The sequence below is a fragment of the Achroia grisella genome, unplaced genomic scaffold, assembly GCF_030625045.1.
Source record: "Achroia grisella isolate CSIRO2021 unplaced genomic scaffold, CSIRO_AGI_Agris_v1 utg808, whole genome shotgun sequence".
NCBI classification, from domain to species: Eukaryota; Metazoa; Arthropoda; class Insecta; order Lepidoptera; family Pyralidae; genus Achroia; species Achroia grisella.
In genome coordinates, this window is record NW_026713029.1 from 447263 (window position 1) to 473342 (window position 26080).

General features: G+C 32.7%; 5 protein-coding genes across 5 annotated transcripts; 1 reads left to right on the forward strand and 4 right to left on the reverse strand.

Annotated features, from left to right (window-relative positions):
* Positions 1–704: 704 nt before the first annotated feature.
* Positions 705–15357, reverse strand: LOC131851821 (uncharacterized). Its single transcript, XM_059202385.1, has 6 exons — positions 15288–15357; positions 14187–14912; positions 7499–8343; positions 4174–4229; positions 2758–2864; positions 705–1438 (listed from the first exon to the last, which is right to left on the reverse strand). Exons 1-6 carry the CDS (start codon positions 15355–15357, stop codon positions 735–737), a joined length of 2508 nt encoding a protein of 835 aa, XP_059058368.1. The 3' UTR covers positions 705–734.
* LOC131851836 (uncharacterized) lies at positions 7469–9009 on the reverse strand. The gene is made up of 2 exons (XM_059202399.1): positions 8940–9009; positions 7469–8343 (listed from the first exon to the last, which is right to left on the reverse strand). Exons 1-2 carry the CDS (start codon positions 9007–9009, stop codon positions 7469–7471), a joined length of 945 nt encoding a protein of 314 aa, XP_059058382.1.
* LOC131851837 (uncharacterized) lies at positions 13244–13976 on the forward strand. Its single transcript, XM_059202400.1, has 2 exons — positions 13244–13371; positions 13485–13976. Exons 1-2 carry the CDS (start codon positions 13293–13295, stop codon positions 13928–13930), a joined length of 525 nt encoding a protein of 174 aa, XP_059058383.1. The 5' UTR covers positions 13244–13292; the 3' UTR covers positions 13931–13976.
* Positions 15358–17764: 2407 nt separating the features above from the next.
* Positions 17765–18629, reverse strand: LOC131851878 (ATP-dependent RNA helicase A-like). Its single transcript, XM_059202441.1, has 2 exons — positions 18557–18629; positions 17765–18423 (listed from the first exon to the last, which is right to left on the reverse strand). Exons 1-2 carry the CDS (start codon positions 18627–18629, stop codon positions 17837–17839), a joined length of 660 nt encoding a protein of 219 aa, XP_059058424.1. The 3' UTR covers positions 17765–17836.
* Positions 18630–24812: 6183 nt separating this feature from the next.
* Positions 24813–25888, reverse strand: LOC131851877 (uncharacterized). The gene is made up of 2 exons (XM_059202440.1): positions 25819–25888; positions 24813–25111 (listed from the first exon to the last, which is right to left on the reverse strand). Exons 1-2 carry the CDS (start codon positions 25886–25888, stop codon positions 24813–24815), a joined length of 369 nt encoding a protein of 122 aa, XP_059058423.1.
* Positions 25889–26080: the final 192 nt, after the last annotated feature.

A 26080-nucleotide genomic window follows, 5' to 3' on the forward strand; every position in this document is an offset into this window, starting at 1 on the left:
GCCAGCTGAAAATGACAATTGTCGTCGGTGTTGCCAGTCGAAGAAAAGAAGAAAGAAGGTTGCCATGAGATCGATGGATTCCCTCGGGAAATTAAATTACAATATTAATCTGATTAATATTGTAATTTGAATTTTATTTACACGAGATTGTCAATAATTGTGATAGTTAGAATTATAATTATATTTATACCTCTGTACCATTTGATCTCCAGTCAAAGTTAATTTCATTTTAATTTTGCACATATATGTACATGCATATTTGTTGTTTATTTACAAATACCATAGTTACCACTAAGTAAGTATTTCTATATATGTTTTATCTTTTACGTTACATTTTAATAATTGTAGATATTATTACATTTACAACGATGATCGAAATCGTTTTTGATAGTTTGATAATTGCAAGAGTTCACTATTTTTTGGCTTGACTATTAGTAGTAGTAGCAATACAATGATGAAATTTAAATTAAAGAATGCTAATTCTTTAATTTAAATTTTGAACTCTCAAAGAATGCAGAGTCTGTTTGATCTGTGTGGATCAGACAGACTACTACTACTACCAGACTACGAATTTGTTAATAGAATAATTATTTCTTAGAATATTACCGATATTGCATTTAAAATAAAACAAAATGTAATTACTACTAAAAATTTTAATTTAATGAGTTCATTTAAATAAATAATTTAGATAGGAAGATCAACCGTTTTACTTGCACTTCGTTTTACTTTATTCTCTAGTAATATCCAGCGTTGATGGCGTGAGATTGTGCTGATTGTATGCCGGGTGCGTTGACGCTGGTGGCGCCGCTGTGTTGTACCCCTGTACCATGATGCTGAACAGCCTGTGCAGTGCTAGCCTTTAGTCCACCGATGTTCTGAGCCGCAGAGGTAGCTGAGCCGAAGTTTGAGTACCCATTATGCGATTGAGCGTTCGAGACAGCGGAACCATAATCCCTTCCGTTGTTGGCAGCGGATATCGCAGACTGATACCCGAGTCCCTGTTGGTTTTGTGCTGCAGAAACTGCCGACTGGTGGTGATTGCTGTTTTGTGCAGATGAGACAGCTGATTGATACTGATTGACTGGTGTATAGCTTTGTAGCCAACCGTTATTCTGTTGAACTTGAGCAGCGGAAGCGGCGGACGAGTATTGTGGATTGTATTGCCTTGCGGAAGGTCTTAGGTAGTAAGCGGATGGTCCTCCGTTTGTCTGGCTTGTTCCTCTAGCGTATGTATTGCCAGTACTTCCAACGCCGGAGCCGTATGCTTGAGAGTCGCCAGTTGAAAATGAGGAGCTGATGCCAGAGGAATGTCGAACGCCAGCGATATCACTGCTGAATCCGCTGCCGAAGCCAAAGGCTACGTTTGGTGATTGTGGAATGGGAGGAGTGATAATTGGTCTTTGAGGCAGACCACCGTTAGCTACAGCGACACCATCAGCTGTAACAAAAATACTTATAAATACTTGTATATACTTTATGTACCTACGTATATATGCATATAATGAAAGACAAAAGAGAATACTCTTTTATCCATTTATAAATTTACAAAGATTGCTAACTATCGTAATTCTATGTTTAGTGGTCATGGTGCTATTAACAGATTATGGAAGAATTTAACATTTGTTTGGTGATAGTGTTGATATTGCTCTATACATAGCTTATAGCCTAGGAAGACTATTTGAAATTGAATTAAAATAATTTAATGCCAACACACTTAGATCTTATTCTTTATCAATAAGTGACTATATAATAGTGCTCTATAGTACTGTTTTCAATTTAATAAGTGACAATGGATATTCTAAAGCATTGTTTGAATTGTTCTTCAAGATTGTTGTACATATCATAACGGAATATTTACCGGGATTACTTTGTTTATAATCTCGCTATATTTTGATGCAGCATCGGTACTAATTACGTATCGCTTTTGCAATGGTTATTTTCAAAAGTATGACATTAAAAGTGTTGCGTCTGTATTATTTATTATTACAACAGTTTCAGTTGTGTAAAGAATATAACATGCTTTTATATTTATTTTTATTTAATATATCTGCCACTGTTATATGTTACAATAAAACCAAATCAAAATATCTTTAATCATTTAGGTCTATTTGCAGACGCCTATGTGAAGTGAAATATATTTTTGTTCTGGAAGTAATATACTAATACATAATTCGAAAATTAAATTATTTTCTTCCTTTTAACATAAGAAACGATTCAAACAGTATTATATAATCTAGCTTTAGATCAAGAACTCACAATAACCTTATGTAGTTGCAGCATATTATAGATAGAGCATTTATAGAAAATAATGTATTCCCAATAACTTATTAAACTTTTATGATACAACAATTGATTGTAATGATAATGTATTATCTAAAATACTACATGTAACTGTTCCCAATGTGTACAATGTTTGTGAGGAGAAATAAAAATAAAATATTATTATTATTATATAAGAATGAAAAATTGCTTCTAAGCGATTATTAGTTACTTGATTGTGTATTTAATATTTCGACTATAATGAATTAGTGCTAGTTTGTACTTTGTATTCACAAATTTCACCTTGAAAATATAAAGTTACAACAATTATTTAAAAGAGCAACAAGTAATTTTCTCGGTCGTTCTTCTTATGATGAGGTAGTTTCGCGAATGAGCCGTACATAAAAAAACAAGTATGGTTATTCAAAAGTGCATAAATTTAAGTGTATTTGAATAAATAAATTTTTATTGTATTCTATTCTATTCTACGTAACTTACCGAAAATCTGTATAGGTACAGCCTGCGTGAGAGCAAAGGTTGTGAATAGGATCACAAATTTGATTGCCATTATTGTCTTGTAAAGTATTGAGAAGTTGATTAAAATCCTTCGATAATGCTTGTGGATAGCTCAGAAGCATTTCTCCTGACTTATATACTAGAAATGTTCTCCCCCCACTATAACTTGACTAGGCATCCAAAATAATAACGATAACCATAACTGAATCTATAGTTAATTTTTCATTTAAGCTTTTTTGCGGACTTGAAAGGTACTTATGCCAATGATGAGATGCCCGCAAATTAATTTTAACCTGCTCAAGAGCGATTTTTTTTTGTATCCCAGGATCTTTGACTGTTATTTTTAATATCTAATAATATAACAAAGTCGCTGTTTTCGTGTGTCCGTCCGTTTAATTTTCCGTTTATTTCAAAATTATGAAATCTATTTTGATAGGATTTTCTGATTTTTATATAATTTAGAAAGATTTATTTGAATAATACACGTATGTGGTTATATATCGTTACTGCGACCTTCGTCACATACACTGTACGCCCGTGCGAATTCGGGAGTTTAGCTAGTTTCTTTTGTATATGACAATTAAGATTGAAAATAGATAGAATGTATTGTCAGGTGAGTGTTTTAGTTCGATTGCTATATAGGTATTAATTAATGAAGAAAAGATAATCATATTTTGTTAAATGTTAGTCCCGGCCTTACCTGCTGCTAGAACTAGTTCAGTTCGTGACTTCGTATGCATTTATTTTGTCTTTAAAGCGATTAGAATAAAATAAGGATTAAGTTTTAAAATAATCTTACTACTAATAATAATCTTACTAAGTTTTAAAAGTTATACATTAGTGAAACTGCATTCAAATTGGTTATGTTCTTTCTGAGATTAGCGCGTATAAGTGTAAAGACGAAGTGACATACATTTTAAGCATCATTAATTTTTATTGTGTTGATAAAGTCTTCTTATTATAGAAGACTTTACCTTTTGTAGGATATTCGTCCATGTAAACACAGCCATTAGTTACATTTTAATTATAATAATATGTGTTGAAGAAACATGGGTTGTAACTCTAGACTGATTGGCGTATTATAGAGACGAACTTCTAGAATTCGATGGATTCACCGTGCGGGAACCAGATAGGTCCATCGTGTGGCAGGGAGGGAAACTCCGACCAGTTCCCGGGACTTGTGACCCGGGTGTAGATTTACGGGATCCTTACCGACATACATACGTTAACACTCATCTTCACCGCTCGTGCTTCTCTTCCTGCCCTGCTAAATCGGATAAGAGCCTGCTTAGTGTAGCTGTAGACACAGGTACTAGTATAGAATTTACTGTGGTTCTAAACAGGCCAAGATCTTTTATAAGATTATAGATGAGAGATAGAGAGATGTCGCTGATATACCTCTCCCTCTTACGTCGACGTTCTTTGGTTCCTTCTTTGATTTGATTTGATTTGACCTAAATATAAATTAACCAAATAGCTATTTTTAGTCAATTTGTTTATTAGTTCGTAATATTTATTTATTATTGTATAGTCATTAGACATTTGTAGTTTTTATATTAAATATATTACTTTTACTATGAATAAGAATGTATGTATAAATTTTTGCTAAAGAAATTGAATTATTCATATTATTACGTAGTTTTATATTACTTTCTACTTGGTGTACATTTGATTGTTTAGCGTATATTTCATGCATCTATATAATTTAGGTTTTAGGCATACATAGAGATTTACAGAGTTTACAGAGGATACAGAGAGGAAGAATTTTACTAGGTGCGTGTAATTGGGTACTGGATTATTATAATCCAATACGATTATAATATAATGTACTCCAGTACCCAATTACACGCTCCTAATAAAATTCTTGTACTGATTGTAATGTTTGTGTGCTAATAAATAAATGAATGTATTTATTAATAGTCTTAACGATCAGAGACAGCCTGTCCACGCGGGCGAAGCCTTAGTCAAAAGCTAGTCTATAATATGGATCATCTGTGCGCCGGAGTTGATTTACCGTTAAACTTTTTAAATCTGACTAACAACATATCTGAACCTGCAATCATTAATTACAATATTTGTATGATTTAAAGACTTGCAGCGAGTTTGCTATATATATATATATATATATATATATATATATATATATATATATATATATATATATATATATATATATATTATATGTTATCTCAGAAAATCTTAGATAAGAGATATTTATAGCTACATCCAAATTAATTTAATTGAAGGCCGAGGTGGTCTAACGGTTTAGAACACCGCCTTATTTCCGATAGTCGCGGGTTTGATTCCTCGAAAGGTATAAAGATTTGTTTGTGTGTTGATTTGATTGTTTGTTTCGGTCTGAGTATTTTCTTTTTATATTATGTAAGTGTTTACAAAAAATATTTGTATGTATTTGAGTCAGTTTTCTAGTATCCATAACATAAACTCTGCTTAGCTCGGAATCTATGCATGGCTTTTTTTACTATTACTATGCTGTTGGCTACAGCTGGCCTCTAGAAAGAAAGAAAAATATTTTATTCAGTGCAATGTAAAAAATACAATACAATACTCTACAGCTTCACCGGACGAAGCCTGCGAAAGGACTTATGGAACTGTATCTGAAAGTTAACTCCTGCCAAACGGAGACGACTTTAGTCTTAGGGAACCGCTAGGGGTTCGAACCTCGGCTCAGGCTGTCGTAATTTCGATCTTCGTTTGTATTGGACAAGAATTGGAATTGGACATTCGACCGAAGGGGGAGATCGGCCGTGTGAAATTATTATTATTATTATTATTACATTAAATTTATTTGTATCTTTGGCTATAATATTGCTATGCATTTTTAATGACAATTATATTGTTGAATTTTATGTATATGTTATGCTACAATGACAAAGAACAGTCAAGTTTAAATAGAAGTTTAAAAATTATGTTAATTTGTTTTGTGGTAAGGAGTGTGAGCGCCGGCGTTTTAAACTAGGCCCAGCCTAGTCCTTGGGCACACAAAATTTCGGGGCCCTTTTGGAAAGTAAAAAAAAAAACTCATTAGGTATAAGAACATAGGAATAGGCGATGTAATCGGTATAGTGGGGTAGAATTTGCCTTGAAAATGCCTTATGATAACATTACTGATTTGTGAAAAAAGTGTAGTGTGCCCGACAAAAATATTTTGAGATTAAATGTGTGAAAAAACTGTCAATCATTCGGGGGCCCTCCGAGAATGGGGCACGGGCCCCGTGTGGCCTTATGGTAAAGACGGTATTGAGTGTGATATAAATCAAATTTATGACCTCTTCTCATGAATTTTAGTAAGAATTCGGCAGTATTAGTACTTCTAACTCGTCTATTTCAGTCGCCAGACATCTTAAAATACAAGCTATGTTTCGGTTGAGGCATGACATTTTAGTCCTTTGGAATGGTTAAGCTGAGTTGTATCACGGTCATCGCGGATAACGGAGTATACGTAGTGCTAGTCATGTATATAGAGTATACATCATGTATATACAGACGTCGGTTACCACTTACCACCAGGGCTGGCCGCCATTCTATTAGTTACATTAATAAAAAAACCAGTATCCTTTCGTATAAAGGCTGACACATAAATATTGGTTACTGTTTTTATATATTATGACATGCGTGGACATTGGTAGCATGGGTTCGATTCTCTGTTCAGTCATACGAAATATATTTTAAAATAAAAAAATATAGGTATACAGATTTCAGTAAGTTCTTTTTTTTATTATAATTTTTGTAAATACATAGAGACACTTAGATCCATACAAACAATCATACTCATATATACAAATGTTTGTACCGTGAGAAGAATCGAACCTGCAACCATCGGAAGTGAAGCAGTGTAACCGCTTGACCACCGAGGCCGTCATAATTGTACATGGATACTAAATCAAAGGTTAATGATCTTCGATGATGCAATACTGGTTATACTGTATCGTTCAATGACCGTGAAGTTATGACTCTTATTGTAAGCTCGTTATATTACTTAGTAATGTTACGTATACATTTGTTACGTCAAGTTTTGTCATTAATAAACATTATGGTATTAATTGGGATAATTAAAACTTGTGCATTGTCTCTAACAGTCTTTTATTTTTATTAAAGTAAACTTACATACAAAGTATAAATAAATTAAAAGTTCTACACAGTTCTTGCTTATTTCCAATAATCTCTTCAAAGATATTACTGATATCAAAATGTATCAATAGCGTTTTGAGAATGTTAATTCCAGGATTATTCTACACATAATATTATTTTGTTGTACTCCTACATCCAAAATCACATATAAGTATAGATCCCCATGATCACCATCCATTTTAAATACAAGTTGTAATTTTTTAAATATTATTCATATTTTTTATGTATTATTATAATGTAATTTACATGTTTCATTTATTAATTATGAATAAAAAAGCAATAAATTGAAGTAAATATGTTCAAAGTCTGATCATACTAATATTCGTTTAGTCATAAATAGTTGCATTTACAAATATGAATATATCCTGTATTAGAATATCACTTATCGAGGACAAACGAGCTTGCGGCTTACCTGATGGTAAGTGATTACATTCACCATCAAATGCGTTGCCGGCCTTTTAAGAAGGTATAAGCTATTTTCACTTTATAATCATTACATCACAGTAGCAATTCACCACACTGACCTTATCTGACTATATTATTAGTGACGGTAAAATCTAGTATTTATCGCATGAGATTGGGCCGCTTGTATTCCAGGTCCACTGATGATTGTCGCACCGCTCTGCTGGAGACCACCACCACTCCGCTGGATAGCCTGAGCTGTGCTCGCATTAAGATTGCCAATGTTCTGAGTTGCTGAGATCGCAGACCCAAAATTGGAGTAACCATCGCCAGACTGAGCGTTCGAGATTGCTGATCTATAATTATCTCCGTTCTGACTTGATGATATCGCCAATTGATAACCTGGGCCCTGCTGGTTTTGAGCCAGTGATGTAGACGATTGGAAGTTGCCAGCATTTTGAGTAGAAGACACTGCAGATTGGAGTTGACCATTGTTTTGTCCGTAATTTTCGTAGCTCTGTGGCCACTCGTTTGATTGAGAGGGATAGTAGTTTAAAGTGTTTTGCTCTTGGTCATTTGTTATGTAGTTATTATCATAATCAGGTACAGGGTTCCCATAACTATCGTAGCGTTGTTGGGATGATGTAAAAGCTGGGAGGTATGAAGTGGAAGGGGCTGCATTAGCTACACCTATTCCTGAAGCGTATGTGTTCCCAGTACTCCCGATTCCGGAGCCGTAAGCTTGAGCATCGCCAGTCGAGAATGAAGAGCCGATACTGGTGGAGTGTTTGATTCCGGCGATGTCGCTGCTGAAACCGCTTCCGAACCCAAAAGCAATGCTTGGCGTACGAAATATGGAATTGATAGCTGGTCTGATAGGTGTGACGATAGGTGTAATTGGTCTGTTTATGGGTTGGTTGACGGGACGGTTGACTGGCTGATAAATACCATTGATTGTCGGTCCAATGGGCTGTTTCAGCGGTACACCGCCGCTGGATACAGCGACCCCATTAGCTGAAAATAAACATATTTGTAGGTCAAACAAAATGATATATAGAAAATAGGGCAATGACCTAAAATTTCTTATGAAGTTATATAAGACAAATTGTACAGTGTCATTTATTATTAATTACAAAATAAGTAATAAATGGTATCATTATCAAAAACATCATCAATAACTGTTACTTGATTAAGTATACCTAAGAAAAAATAAGGCCGTATTTGAATATCTAATACTAAAAAAACTAATAAACTTAATGAAGAGAACAAGAAACAGCTTGTTTTTGGAAATTTTATAGTCTTGTCACGCACGGAGACAACGATTTGATATTTAATTGGTGTAGCAGATACAGCAGGCACTATAAACCTAATAATAACTATATTATATTTATAGAATATACTCATTATTAACTTAACAGATGAAGTGCATGGAACAGCATAAAAAAGTCGAGAGGATATAATTAGTTTAATATCACGGCATTTTTGCATAAACGCTGCAGATTTTGCCGGCATTTCATAGACACTTATTAACAACTAAAATCGTAGTTTTAGGAGAAAGATTAAATAAGTAATTTGCATAATTGCTTGGTAGATTTACATAATAAACTTACAAAATATTTGTATGGGCACAGCGTTAGATAGCGCGAAACTAGCAAGAAGGACTGCGAGTTTGGTCAACATTGTTGCCCTATCAAGTCTCGTATTTTGATGAGATCACCTCTTTCGCTAATATTAGTTTACGATAGCCCGGAGTCATTTCTCAAACCTTATATACCCAAAACACAAGTTCCCCCACTCGATCCCTGATCACCACAACATCTAAAAAATGCTACCGATACCCATAAAAAATATCCACTATTTTAGCATTTATGATGTTTCTAATGCAAATTTTATGTATTTCATCATTAATGTCGTATACGAACAGTTATAAAGTAAAAATTTTATCTCGCATTATTGGAGCAGAACTTTGTAGATATACATCTAAGGAAATGTCGTATCTATGTGTTAATATGTATAGCAAAAATTTGTACCCCTTCTGAAAATTTCGCGGACGAAAGAATATGAAATTTCGCATACTTGTAGTTTATATAGGCAAGAAGTTCAGAATGCTAATGTTTTTTTAATAATATGCATAAAAGTACATTAAATCTTTAAAAAAAGATATTTCATTTTTGACACACACACACATATATACTCCTTTGATTATTATGAAAGTCTGTGGTCAAATAAAAAAAAATCATAAATAATGTTTGTTTTTAATATTATTTGTCTAACTGAATATCCTACATTACCTCTGTGATTATCTAAATATATAGTACTCAAAGGTGACTGACATAGTGATCTATCAACGCACAGCCCAAACCACTGGACAGATTGGGTTAAAATTTGACATGCAGGTAGATATTATGACGTAGGCATCCGCTAAGAAAGGATTTTGATTAATTCTACCCCCAAGGGGATAAAATAGGATAGGAAATTTTGTATGAAACTTTGTCAATTTTAAACCGATCGGGCTGAGACTTTGCTTGCATAAAACTACTATGACGTAGGCATCCCCTAAGAATGGATTTTGATAAATTCCACCAATAAGAGGATAAATTAACGCGAGCGAAGCCGCGGGCAAAAGCTAGTAAAAGTATAAGTCTTTGACAATAAAAACTTAATAATGTTCTAACTTATATTTTAAATCATTTGTGATCGAATTTCGACCAGTAGTACCTACTTATGATTTTATATTCGACTAAGTTTTACTTACAGTTACTTAAAAAGACTACTTAAAAATATGGATACATAGGTTACGTTAGCAAACTAAATTTTAAATAAAATGAAATACAATCAGGCAAAAAAGATTAATTTATTAATAACTACATGTGCTTTCGACTTCGTACGCGTGGTATTTGTAATGACAATAGGTTTCCGGTAAATAGAGCGTTTTTAGAAAACACGTAATATATATTAAATAATAGATATTTTTTTTATTTACGTATAGATTGGTTTGCAATAACCATGAAATGTTACAGGAAGCTTGATATAATATACCACTGAAAAACTGCATTTAATTATTATGATTTATGTCATTTCTAAGATTATCATGCAGAAACGCATAGACTAACAAAACTACAAAAAAATGTAATCTACTCTTTGATTTCGTTCACATAGAACATGTACATTTCTTTGTTGCTTTATGATTTTGCTACGATTATAAATATAATTCAAATTAAAATTCAAAATATTTTTATTCATGTAGGTCTATTACAGACTCTTATGATTTGACAAATGTACCGTCAGTTCGGAATGATTTCGAGATGAGAACACGTGCTCGTATTCTTTTCAAATAAACGTTAGGTATACATGGTTATGTTTACAATAATACAAATTCATTATAAATTGAAATTTGGGAGAATAGAATGACCACCAGTATATGCTACTGCAAATGCAATGGGTTATGAATGTTGATCCGATACTTTATTTGGTATAAGGGATAAACAAGTTTGGCTCATCTGGTGGTAAGTGATTACTACCGCCTACCAGTCGAAGAGTGGCACACTTGTTAATCGCCTGGTAAAGCACTCGTAACACCAGGGTACGTGCAAGGGCATTGCCGCTCTTTTGAGAAGGAATAAGCTCTTTTATTGAAGGTTACATCGGATCGGTGCAAATTTACTAATCAATTTTAGAAATAGTATAATTTTAGAAATATCCAAACCGGGAAGTAACAGAACAGAGGAAGCCGCCGGATTAGTATTTCGTATTCTCAATTCTAATTAAAAATCTCACATATTCATGCCATTTTTTATAAATTCATAAGCTCCGTTATCATTTGTCAATGAGTTTAATTTCATTAATTATGTTAAGAATTATATACATTGTTCATCGTATCCATTATCACATCATTGTTAAGAGAATCCATATTTCTTTTAATTTATCTTTTTTCTAAATTGAATAAAGGTGTAACTTCTTTCGGCTATTAACCCAACCCACGAAGAGAATTTGGTATACCTAAAACCGCAGTTGCGGATGCAAACCGGAATTCAATAAATGACCTAGGTCTGTGGCTATATATACTATTTTGTGTTATCTACACATAAAAGTGGAAGATAGGCGTGGCACCTACAAATAATAATTTACTGGACATTATTTATGAGCTGCACGATATAACTGTTAGTCGCGACTTTGTTTGCTTATTTACAAAAGATAGCCTTCGTGATGCAATCAATTTTATATTAAATTTCATTAAGATTAAGGTAATAAACAATCAGATATACACTGTGTATGAGATATAATAACGCTTATAAATATTAGACGTAGCAGGTAGGTTTTATAGAGTATAATTATAATTAATATTATAAACGCGAAAATTTACATATGAGTATAAATAAATAAATATTATTAATTATAAATAAACTTGGATTAACACAGCGCCATCTAGGCCCATGATAAGAAGAGGTTGTGTTATGGGTATTAGTAAATTAAGTTTATTTATATGTACATTTTATTTGCTCTTTTTTTTCGTGTGTTGTTTATAAAAATATAAATATTTTTCTTTCTTTCTTTCTTTCTTTCTAAACAACTGTAAAAATATAAATACTTAGATACATCATTTTTTGTACATAATATTCATAGAAAACTCTCAGACCCAATACAAACAATCATACTCATAATTACAAATATTTGCTCCGTGCAAGGAATCGAAGCCGCGACCGTTGAAAGTAAAGCGGTGTGCTTACTAAACTGCTAAACCACCGAGGCGGTTAAAAATGTATAACCCTAGCCTATTTAGTATTAATACCTTACTTATCTTGGATAGCATTTCTAATTATTTAGGCTAATTATAAAAAGCCACAGAAAAAAGTTTTAGAAATGGCGTTCAAAAATGAAGGTAGATAAATAAATTTTAGATAATAAATTTTAATGTCATATTTTTAATGTTATATTTAAATATATAATTAACAGTCTAAAAAATAATTATTAAGCTTTTATTTTTAGGAATGAACACACACTTCCATACAACTAATTAATATCCCCTTTTAAAACTTTACAACCCCTTTTTCCCAAAAAAGTATTTTCTCAGAATCTAGACTACCTGTGTACCGAATTTCATTTAAGTTCAGTAGTTTTAGCGTAAACAGACAGCGCGATAGACAGACAGAGATACTTTCGGAGTTATAATATTGGTAAGGATATAGGAGTATGGATGGATGGATAAGATATTTGTTACTCTTTCACGCAAAAAATCCTAAACAGAGTTTGATGAAACTTCATATAATATAGCTTATAGAATAATACGGATGCTATAAATTTCATGCGAGTAAAACAGTAGACACTGCTAGTGATTTAAAATATTATTATTATTTTACTTTTGTATTAATATCGATATTGACATTAACATCAATTTATACAAAATTTCAATTATATATTACGAACTATAAAATACTCGACATTAAAATTTTGAGTAATCATAGATTAAGAATTTTATTTGTAAACGCTTAGCATGATAATATAAAGAAACAAAAGAGCACGGACGTGTGGAGCAAAAGAAAATAAAATTAAAAACAACATGCTTTTTATTGTAGGTCTTCAGCATGAAATTCAATGTTTTTTGCCCCATTATAACATAACAAAAACTGCCAAAGTTCGCATGATCGCATCATATTGATTGATGACAAGTACATAAAATTTATCGTTACCAAACGCCTCAGTCGCCTGTCAATCAATACAGTAACTTTAGTAATTGCTCCTAACAGTATGTACACTTTTTATAATGTTGTTAGACTCCAACCGACTATATGTACACACCAGTTCACTGATCCCACACATATGCTTATTTAATTACAGGAATTATAGCCCAAGACCGCACCAACCTATATAAACCGACGTAATAAATCTACAGACTCATTTCTTGCAATACTGTCAAAGAGGTCGAGGATTTTTGAAATTAGAATATTAAATTAACAGTAGTTAACATGACCAATTTTTTGGACATTACATTTTTATTACTTTTAATGTTATATACAATTTTAGCAAATCCTATTGTCATAAAAGGTTCGTTATTATATTTTATACTATATTAGACAGAGTACACGTTTTGTTTACTAATATCAGTATAATTTAAGGTATTGTATTGTGTAAGATTATAACAGATAAATTACTTGCAGGATCATCGCCCTCTGGAGATGCAATAGTCGCTATTTCGTCTAATGACCCGGAAGTTGAAAAGTATCTCAGATTTGGATTCTCATCTAACCTCGGCTCCAATCAAGATACTATTGTAACGTCAAGTGTTGAAGATATTGCACAAAAAAGTGCTAGTGTTGGATCTTTAGGCCAGCAAGCAGCTGCTAGCACGGGCCGCAGCTTTGTATCTACATCAGCATTCAATCCTTTCTTGTTACCTTTATTCTACATGCCGTTGAACTTTGAGGGTATTGGACTCAGTGACTTTGGATCCTTAAATCATGACAGGTTAAAAGCTGTTGAGAGTTTTTATGAGCCTAATTTTGGTGGCAACAGTGAAATCAAGGCTGTAGCAGCCATAAGCGATAATGGCCGAGTGTATGGTAATATAAAAACTCTTACTTTCGATAACAAAGGTATTAAATAGATTCATAAGGTTTAGGTTAAGGTTGTTTTATATTATAGACATTAGAAAATAAACAATGAATTTTACAGCAGTCTTTTATTAATAATCTCAACATAGAGTTATATAAACAATGTATGTAAATTTATAATTAAATTATTATAATGACAGTGAGATAAATACCTTTAACTAGTCATCTCAGCATCGTTATATCGTATTGATTTATATTAATATCACTTGTGATTTGACATACTCGGACCGTTGGCAATTTAGTAGTAACCGGTGTTGACGGCATGCGATTGTGCTGCCTGGATTCCAGGTGCATTAACACTGGAGGCACCGCTTTGTTGAAGAGCACCACCGTTTTGCTGAATGGATTGGGCTGTGCTTGCTCTGTATCCTCCAATATTCTGTGCTGCGGACACTGCAGCGCCGTAATTGTTCAAACCATTACGGGACTGAGCAGAGGAAAGAGCAGAGCCATAGTTGTTCGCATTCTGAGCAGCGGATATAGCTTGGCCATATCCGTTATTGCTGTTGGCAGCGGCAATTGAAGAATCATAGCCGAGATTTTGAATGTTCTGTGCGGATGATATGGCTGATTGATAGCGGGCTGGACCAGCATTTTGAGCGGCGGATACAGCTGACCCGTACTGTGGCCCGTTTTGTGATTGAGCGGCGGAGACAGATGCACCATAGTTTCCTCCATAATTCTGGGCTGAAGATACTGCAGATCCGTATGAGCCACCGAAGTTATAAGGATTGTAAGTGCGGATGTAAGGTGATGGAGCAGCATTAGCAATGCCTACTCCGCGGGCATAAGTGTTATCACCTGAACCGCTAATACCAGCCCCGTAGGCTTGACCATCGCCTGTAGAGAACGAGGATCCGATACCGGATGAGTGGGCGATACCACCAATGTTGCTGCTAAAGCCGCTGCCAAACCCAAACGCCACGTTTGGAGAACGTCCGATACGCATAACAGTGGCGGGGTAATATTCACTACCTGAAATTATATTAATATTTAGAATCAATAAATGAGCCATATCTTTATTTTCGTTCTGCTATATAATTAATAATTATGTCATTTTTTATGCGACGAGGATGATAATAAAGCTTACGATACCCTACCGAACATATATACATATATGCATCTTTTGTGGATTTCCAACACTTGTGACACAAGGCTTCTAACAATGCATACTTGAAATCTGCTGAGAAAAAGAATTAACGAAGAAAACAGAAAGAAATAAAGTAGTGTAATAATTAGTTTCTTTGAAATACAGTAATACATTTTCTGATTTAGGACCTTACTTGCACTTAACAAAACAGAACTTGTAATGTGTAGTATACGATTGATTTTAGATTAAAGTTGGCTTACCGGTGATCCATATTGGCACAGCGTTAGCCGCCGCGACAGCTGCTACCAAAACTATGACTTTGAACACCATTGTGTCTTTTATTTTGATTTCTTCAAGATCAACTTACACCTTTCGCCAATAGTTATGGATGTCTGTGAATCATTTCTCCGAGCTTATATACTAGTATAATCATAGCCCCCACTCGGTGCCTGACTAGGTCACTATGTATGGTACCAATAAGCTATTGACATTCATAAATAAAAATTATCTTGGAACGGTAAAATAATTTGATGTGTTCAGGTAATAGGATCTCATAAATTGGCAGTTACTATAGACACATGAGAGGCAAGAAGCGATCGTAGAAGTCATTATATTTACAAGCCTTTACAAATAAAGAAGAAAGATTGGATTAAGACGCATTTATATAAAGATGTTTAAGATCAAATAAAGATCCATGTACATGTTTTCTAAGAAATAATTAACACAGCCTTTTCACATATTCAATCAAATAATTAATGGTAGTAATTATAATAGAATTACTACACTATGAATGGCTGCTTCTAAGTTGCGCTTATAAACAATGTTCTCACTAAATGACTTAATTATTATACTTACTTGCTTATTATACAAACGTAGTTTTAATTACTGAGTTAAAAAAATAGGAATGTTGGTATAATGATATCTATTACTTATATAATAACAATACTAGTTGAACCCGCGACTTCGTGCCGGGTTCTACTTAACTTAATATAATATTACAAACGTGAAACTCTTTCACGCAAAAAGTACTGAACGGATTTTGATGAAACTTTACAGTAATATAGCTAATGTATCAAAATAACACATAGGCCATATTTTACATTGAAATTTAACTCGGGGAACACGCGGGCACAGCTGGTTTCTACATATATGACTTTTTCTCATATGAATATTCGATAAAATACTTATAAGATATCATCTATTTTTTATTGGTTAATTAAATATTAAAGTAGTTGGTGGCATATTGAATATTCACAAAAATAATTATTTCTCCCTTTTTTTATTATTTTTCTCAACTTTCTGTAGCCATTATGTTGCCCATACTTAAGAATATATTCAAAATATATCCTTATTTAGTCGCTGTATTTAAATAAAAACTTAACAATCAAGTAGATATACGTCTCGGTATTATTTTAATTACTTTTTTTTGTGTGTATTTACGAAGATTACAAGAAAAATGTTCCAATTAAAGTATATTTAAAAAAAACGTAATTTCAGTAGGTTATACAGAATTGCAAAGTGAAAAGATTAGTTTTTGATGGGATATGAAGATGGGATAGAAAGACTTTTAAGTTTCATAATCCTAGTTGTTTTGGTTCAAGTTCCAATATATATGGTACTTAATTTATTTTTTATTATAATTTATAAATATGTTTATATTATAAATATGTATTACTACAAATTTTATCACTGTTTCTAACATGTTATACTAATGTATCATTAATATAACATTTATTCCAATATACAAAATTCTCATTTGGTCAAAATAAAAAAAGGTGAAATTATTTGTCAATTAATCAATTTCACATTAAATGTGATCATCATAAAATTTAATAGATACCATTTTTTAATATTGATTCTAAATATTTGAAATCTGAGGTTATAGACCCCAAAATAAATGATCTAAAATTTTTATTACTGCGGAAACTTGATGTCATTATTTAAAAGGTAGGTATAATATTTGTTAGGCACATCTTTGATATCGAATTCGTTGCAAGCAATGTATTTTTCGTATTATGCAAAACAATTTCTTTTCTTCTTTTGTTATTTTTGAAACAATATTTTCCTGCGCTTGGGTAAGGAACATACCCCAGGGTAAAATAACAGTAGGTAGCATAAAGTAATGCTGGGTTATTTTTCTTTTTTTTGTTCTACTTACCTCTATGTAACAGTAGTAGTAAATATATACTACTAATTATTAAATTATAATTAGAATTAGAAGAAAGGAAAGGAATTCTGACACGTTCTCATTCATAAAATCCTTAGCGGCACTTGAAAATTTATATACCAACAATTTACTGTCCCTCTTTTTCTCTCATATAACAGTTATAAAGATTGAGAGATATGAATTTTATTTACAATTGGAAATAAATTACAATTTCAATTAGCTTAATAATAAAAAAAATATTTATAATAAATAATTTATTTAAAATCTATAGGTCACACATTTACTTAAGAATACACAAATCTGCTAGACAGATGAAGCTCACAAAATATGTAAAGATTTAGTATTCAAAATTTATAGACCTGAAGGTGGACTTTCGCTAATCAAATGTGCATTATAAAAAATGATCCGAATTGATAGGAGCTTAAGTGAATAGCAGGAGGTTGGGATTTCCTGAATATACCATTCGTATTATAATGGGGGATAGCGGCGAGTTAATTTATGTATTCATGCTAATGTTATATCATTTATAACTGCAATTAATTTACATAAATATAGCTTTTGTGTAGAATTATCACTGAGTTTAAGCAATGTGGACAAATATCACATTTATATTATTCTGCTATATTTATAGACTACTAAATATTATTCGTTTCTTCCGCCCGCTGCTGCGTAACTTCCTGCAATTGCCAAGTTTCTGGCACCATTGTTTAGTTGTCCTTGATTGTAACCATTATTATTCTCATCGCGTTCATGGTCGTTTCCTTCCTCATCAGGAGTTTCATCAAAGAATGGTCCCGATGGTCCTTGGAAACCATATCCACCTCCGTTTCCACCAGGGCTGTAGAAGTTTCCGTTAAACTGACTGTTGTATGCGCCCTGACCATTGTTGAAGTAACCAGGCTTCTGGTAGCCACCATATCCTCCCCTGTACGGGAAACCATGATTAGGGTAATTATATTGATAGTTATTGGGATAATATCCATTACTATATCCGCCGCCTGCTTCATTAGCCGAAGACTGGGATTGACTAATTGCTATATTTATTGGAGGAACTTGTCCAGGATAACCCTGTTGTCCATATCCTCCTTGGAACCCTTGGTGACCACCCTGGAAACCACCCTGGTAACCTCCACCTTCGCAAATTCCATATTTGTAGCACAATTTCCGCTTAATTAGACCACGTGGAAGCCGCACGGTGCCGCTGACCGCTCCACTCTCGGCTGTAGCATCTGCAAATTTAGAAACACAAAGGGTCCCATTACGCGCAATTATCTAACGGTGCTGATAGAGTCGATATCGCGAATTTATGGCGCGATCATGACAGCACGCTGAGATTATAGAGTAACGATAAAAAATTACAACCTTGGGCCATGGATGGGCTCCATCCCATAGACACGATCGCAAAAAAGAACGGTAACAATCGAAAACTGGACATGTTTTGATGAATATTCCTTTATTGGGTGTGTTGATTTTTTTTCGGATCAAAGCAGTTTTATAGTTTGGTACGAGGCCATCCCCCACGTCTCAGATGCAGAGACATTGAAGTTTTATTTGTTAAAATCTCACGGAAACAAGTCGTAAACAATGCAAATTTGTAAACAATACCGTCATATGGAGTATGCGGTTTCGGAAGTATATTATTCGTTTAGGAAAACGATAGATTTTATTGCCTTTAATAAATAGCGATTTAATTATAAACTTGGACCACGATTTATGGGCCAAGCATAATGTTATCAATTAAATTGGGCGGATGAGCGAATAACTGGTGATTTTGCTAATAAATTGCTTTGGTGAAATGAAGATCTAAGATTTAAAATGTTTATAACTATATAATTGGTGGTTTTATTAAATTCTAACGTTATTAATAATTATGGTTATTTGTCTTTGTAAGTAAATTTAGTACCTACTGTGAAATATATAGTCTAAGTATAGAATTATATAAAAAATATAGAGTAATATAATATGTGTCTATTATTGTAATGGTAATTTTATGTAAAATACTTTTATTTAATCGTCCTGCTTATCTTTCATTTCTAATATTTATTGAGTTCATAATAATAAAAATTTATTGATTACTATTGCTTCTCATCAAAACAGACAAAAGTATTTTTATATTTGGTATATTATCTTAGTTTTATGAAAGAAATCTTATTAAATTGAATTGTTGAATAATAAACCTTATTACTACAGTATGAATTTTAAAATATATAAATTTTGCAGAATGTACGTACATTTATCTTATAATACAGAGGAAATAATAGTTTTCCCATACTATTAACACAAAGTTATCACAATTATTTCGTTTAAAATATTTAAAAGCTCTTATGCAAATTATTTATTAAAAAAAATGAAACTTAGTTTTGTAATAGAGTTATAATTAAGTTTAAATATATACTAGGGTGTATTTCAAAATAAAATTGTACATAATTTTATTAAATGCACAATTAAAACTGATTTTCAGAGAATTATTCTTTTTCTTCTTGTTTTTATTATGTCCAATATTTCCTTCGTACAGCACGATAGTAGTTTGGGACGGATCCGCAAATCTCCTAAGCAGTGATATCTCATTCGAGCAAGTCATGAATATTAAGGGCTTCCTAAATATAGCACTGCAGATCTGGGGGCAGCCTTTTTGGCTTGTAACTTTATTATTACAATAAAAACTAATAATTATTTATTTACTTATAAACTAATAAGCAAAGTCTTAAGAGTTCTATTTATGACTTATTTTCTATATTAATGTATGTGCTACTAAAATACCAAATTCTTACAAAACCTATATATAGTGTGTACACATACTGTGTTTGACTACTTATCAGGTCATTAAAAGATGCATACACTTTGTATTTAAGATGGGCGGAAAATATTTTTTTCGATAATCTATGTATTTTAATTTCGCGGAAAAAATCACGGGCACAGCTATTAATAACCGGAAGTGTAATGTTTTGTTTCCTACCTTGAAATAAGGTTTTGTATAAATTATTCGCGATGTAATTTTTGCCTATAACGGAGATAACAAGGCTCTGTGTGGGCGTAATCTTTATTAAGTTGTTTAACCAATGTCAAGAGATAAATATCTTTCTTTTATATGCTCTTAATAAATAGTAATAGTCTATACATAAAATTGGAGTGTCTGTTTGTAATATTGAAATAATCGTTTTTTACTACATGCATATGAATATAAATACGGTACATACACCACAATATTTCTTTTACAATTTTTGTCTATCTGTCTGTTTGTTCCGGCTAATCTCTGAAATGGCTGGACCGATTTTGACGGGACTTTTATTGGCAGATAGCTGATGTAATAAGACTCCTTATTACATCAGCTATCTGCCAATAAATAATAACTTAGGCTTTTATTTTAGATAAATTATCTAATTAACGTTTTGATTAAATTCCACGCCATTGTCAAAAATAAAGAATAGTCGTCCACTTTTTTATTTTAGACAAAGCAAGCTAAGCTAAGCTTTGCGGGTGAATAAGGTGAGACTGAAGTGAGAAAACTCGCGCTGACGATTTTTTACAGTCTACCTAAAAATAATTAAAATAAAAGAGTAATTGGAAAATTTGAAAGCACACATAGACAGTAAATGATATATAACTACCTGACATATACAACAACCTTTAACTAATAAAGATTTTAGTGATAGGTCCTTTTTTGGGGGGAGTTTGGGCTATTGTCAGATGCTTGGACCTGTAGCACTGCGATCCACATAGATCTATTGTGCTCGCCTTTTTTCAGGGTTGGCTACCTGGACAAGAATTGAAGGATATTCTTAGAAGCGATGATTTTTAGCTCCTCAGGATAGATTATAGACTTTCCAAAGGAGATAATTACGTTTATGCATGAGTGGGCTGCAACCATATAGATAGGATGTGTAGTGGCGTTTCGTCTTCAGTTGGCAAAAATCTGCAGATTTTTGTTGTGCACAAGTCTAGGTTTGTTCAATTTGCAGTGTTCTGTGAGGGCCCTAGTCATGATGCAGTCATAAGAAGCTGAAGTAATTTTTTTGTTTTAACAAAAAACTATGTTGTTTTTATCTTCTTTTAGGTACACATGTGCTCACATTATCTCTAATAAATATTATTACTGCATCCGAGCGTTTGCAATAAAGTGTTCATATAGAAATTGAAAGCATTTATTTATTGAAATCTATATATTATCAAATTGAAGGTGGTCAACAAGCTTAAGTTTGTACGTTCATAACCTTGAGTGTAATGAACTTGAACTTAGATTATATAGTGCGTGGTGCAGTGACGTGTCGGATGTTTTGAGATATTATATTACTGTTGTTCCGTACATATTTATGATCGATAATTAGTAATTGTGTATTGTGTATTGGCCTCAGTGGTCTAGTGGTTTAGCACACCGCTTTACTTCAGATGGTTGCGGGTTCGATTTCTCGTACAGTACAAAAAAATATATTCATGAGTATGATTGTTTGTATGGGTCAGAGTGTATTCTATGTTCAATATCTATGTATTTATAGCGGCATTTAGTCCCAAGACAAGCAGAGCTTAAGTTATGGATATTAGACAACTAATATAAATATTTATATGTAGATTAAACTCTTTATCTTTTATATGTATTTATACATAATTTATATTTTAAATAAGTGATTGATAAATAAATTGTGTTAATTGTTAAAATAAGATACATTCATTTATTATTTTGTAGCTGTGCAGTTTTACTCGCGTGAAATTTAGGTATAGCCTGTGTTGTGGTGGGGTTCTTTTGTGTTGAGAGGATATGTTTACTAATAAATAATATGTACGTTTGCAGCAGAAGAATTGTAGTGTGTTTTAATAATTTCCTTTTACAATAATGTCAATCTATATTTGACAACTAAACTATTATAAAATCGTAATAGGTGAGGAGGCTGTATATACACCTAACATCCTCCCGTAGACATGAAGTGCTATTCGGATAGCCTACAGCAAATGAGCTTCCAATACATCAGAGCTTCCAATACATCAGTTTTGAGTTTGTGTTTACCATGGCTACTCTCTCTATTTCATCCCACAGGGGTACCATCTTTCCCACCAAGCGTAGCATCTTTTCACCCAAGAGTACCATCTTTCCACCCAACCTCCCCTCCACCAATGTTGTGGTGGGGTTCTTTTGTGTTGAGATGATATGTTTACTAATAAATAATATGTACGTTTGTAACAGAAGAATTGTATTGTCTTTTTTATAATATTTTTACAATAATGTCAATCAGTATTTGACAACTAAACTATTATAAAATCGTAATCGATGAGGAAGCCGTATATACACCTAACAGCCTGTGTTATTCTAAGGTACAAGCTATGTTATTGTTAAGTTTTATTAAAATCCATCCAGTAGTTTATGCATGAAAGAGTAATAAACATCCATTCATCCATCTATTCCATTTATCCTCACAAACTTTTGTATGTAAAAATAAAAAAAATGTCAATATAAAAAAAACTGTTGTGATTAAACAGTAAATAATATCGCATAGTCATACTCATAAACATAGTAACGGAAGTAATATGAATACAAAGCAATCTAACGTTTTAAAAATACACTTGATGTGACCTGAGGTGTTTTCAAGTATTGCAATAAACGAATATATTTGCATAGCGGTATGTACTGTTAATTTCATGGTTGATAGTCTGATGGATAGTTTTTTTTAATATTAAGATAGATTGTAACAAATTACTGTTCATTATTAAAATATGCTTGGTAACATGAAAGTGCACTTAAAATTCGGTACCCTCATATGTCATTTTAAAGCATATATTACTTAAAATTTATTTTTCTTTATTCATGTAGGTCTATTACAGATTCTTATGATATGTCAAATCTACCGTCAGTTCGGAGTGCTTTCGAGATGAGAAGAACTAACAAGAAACTCAGCTCGTTTCACATGCCGTCGGCCCAGTAAAAAAGGAACAAAATTATTAATTTGTTTTCACTCCTAATACTAGCGAGCGTACACCGAAAGCGCAGCCGCTGTATTGAAAGGCAATCCAATATACAACCACATAAATAAAAAAAAACAAGGTTGTACATGTTTACAATAATACAGATTCATTTCAATTTAAATTTTGGAGAATAGAATGACCACCAGCATATGCTATTGCAATTTTATCAAAAGCAAATAGTTTATTCAGTGTTCGTAACCCGAATAGACCAGTCACCGCACAAGCAGCACCCGTTCACAAGTATGACGGATAGTATATTTTAGTATCAAATAGGATACAATAATATGTATAATTCTTATTTTGTCATCTAACTCTTCCTAATCGGCTGGACTGATTTGTATGTAACTTTGTATTCTTGTAAGTTGATGCATGATTAGAAAACATCATTGGACCATTTATAATAATTAGTTATAGGTACATATTGCATATAATAAAAATGTAGAGCAATACATAGTATACAAAATCTACTATAATAAAAAAATAAACTAATAATAATGATGAAATCCCTGGATAATCGATATAGCGCCATCTAGTACCAAGCAAAGTTCAGCTTTTATGTTATTAGACAACTGATATTTTCTAACTACATACATAATATACATAGAAAACACTCGGACAGATACAAACAATCGTATTCAAAAATATAAATGCACCGTGCGAGAAATCCAACCCGCTACCATCGGAAGTAAAGCGGTGTGCTAAACAACTAGACCATCGAAGCTATCAAAATCAAGTCGCTTCTATTTTAAACCACTATATAAAGTAGATATTCTAGTGCAATTTGCTAAATCGTGTAGTGGAGATAGAATTGTACAGCTAAGAGTTACCATAAAATAAAAGATCACTTAAATAAAATTTTGTATAAATTGTAAACAATAATTAAATTACAAAATATGATATTTTAATAAATTAATATTACATCTAATCATGTTATTTAATTTGACTCAGTAAATAAATTTAAAATAATCTTATTATTATTATACATAAACAGAAACACAAACGTTTGTGAGTAGGTATAGATGGATAGATCGATGGATTTTGATAAAACTTTGCAGTAACATAGTTTATACATAAGAATAACACATAGGCTATAAATTTCACGCAGATGAAAATGCGGGCAGAGCTAGTAATCTATAATATATTATTGTAAAATTTAATTAAAAGCCACTCTGTAGTTACAGTGTCATCCATCCATCTATACTTATAAACTTCCACGTTTATTATTATAAACATGGAAGTTTATAAGTATAGATGGATATATACATATCACTAGCTGTGGCCGCGGTTTCACTCGCGTGAAATTTATAGTCTATATGTTATTCTGATGTATAAGCTATGTCACTGCAAAGTTTCAACAAAATCTCTTCAGTAGTATCTGTTTGAAAGAGTAACAAACATCAATACTTACAAACTTTCGTGTTTATAATATTACTAGCTACTCGCCCCGGCTTCGCACGGGTGTACATGTATTGGTGTGTATATATAAACCTTCTTCTAGAATCACTCTATCTAAAAAACAACCGTTGCATAGTTTTAAAGATTTAAGCAAACATAGTGATATATAGCATACAGACAGGACAGTGACTGTATTTTATACTATGTAAGGATGATAATGATGATTAAGATAAGATTATAACATTTCTGAACTGTGTAGACAGATGTGACGTCAGTGACCGTTGGCTTTAGCTACAGCGACAGCTATTGCTGACCCTGTGTCGCTCTGAGCGTTGCTAACTGCTGCGCCACCATTTCCACCCCCACAGGAGTCACACGGTGGCTGCTGCTGAGATCCTGAGTTGGATGCTGCGTTGGCTGCACTATATGACTCTCTGTATGGTTGCCTTTGCTCCCAGTACCGGTGTGGTCGATGGCCCCAATGTGGTGGTGGAGGTGGTGGCCAATATGGCGGCGGGGGACAGTCGCGGTAGTAGGGTGAGCGACGTAACCGATGCACTATGTTACCATCTGAAAATGCGGTTAAATTTGTAATCAATTTTTTTGGCTTATATAGTTTCTTTTTTTCAACAGCCAAAGAAAATATAGTGTGTATGCCTTACAAAATACAAGATAATTATTAATTTTTATAATCGACAGATATTCTGGTAAACAGTCAAAAAGTTTTGGATTATTTAAGTGGTATTACTTACACATACCAACATCAGAATAACTTAATCAATATATTTTTTTATAATTCTTTATTGGTGGTAGATACTGAAAAGACAGATGGCTCTTCCAGGTCTACTCTTAAGTCAGTTGATTCCACGATCACGAAATAAATAACTACAATTTTCCATTTAGTTCCAAGACTATAACAACATATAATATCAGTACATTGACAATCTATCGGAATTGGTTTCAAGAATAGACTAACAAGTGACATTCATTTTCACTAAACAAGCAACACCTCAGATGAAATTGTACGTAAATTTAATTGTAGTAATATATCAGTACAATTCACACAACACCATCTAAACCCAAGCTAAGCAGAGCTTAGTTATGGATACTAGACAACTGATACAAACACGTAGATACAACTTTTTTGTAATACATGCATTATATATAATAATGCCGATAATGAAATAAATATTAATATCGAAAGTAAGGTGGTGTGCTAAACCACTAAACTACCAAGGGCGTTAATGTTGAGTTGACACTTCAAACGACATACTTACATTGATTATCGGCAACTGAGTTTTCTATAATTAAAACTACCAGTACTGCAGTTACACCTATTCTCCACATGTTGTTCTATTGATCTAAAATTTTTGTTCTAAGTTACATTTTTATATAGTCCTCCCATATAAATAGCGTGTTGTTTACAAAAATCCTAAGAATCATCTATTATATTGCATACTGGTGATAAATAATTAGGTACACTTATAGAGGTGTCAATACCGTGTAGTAACAGGTAAATCCCATTGCTTTGTATACATT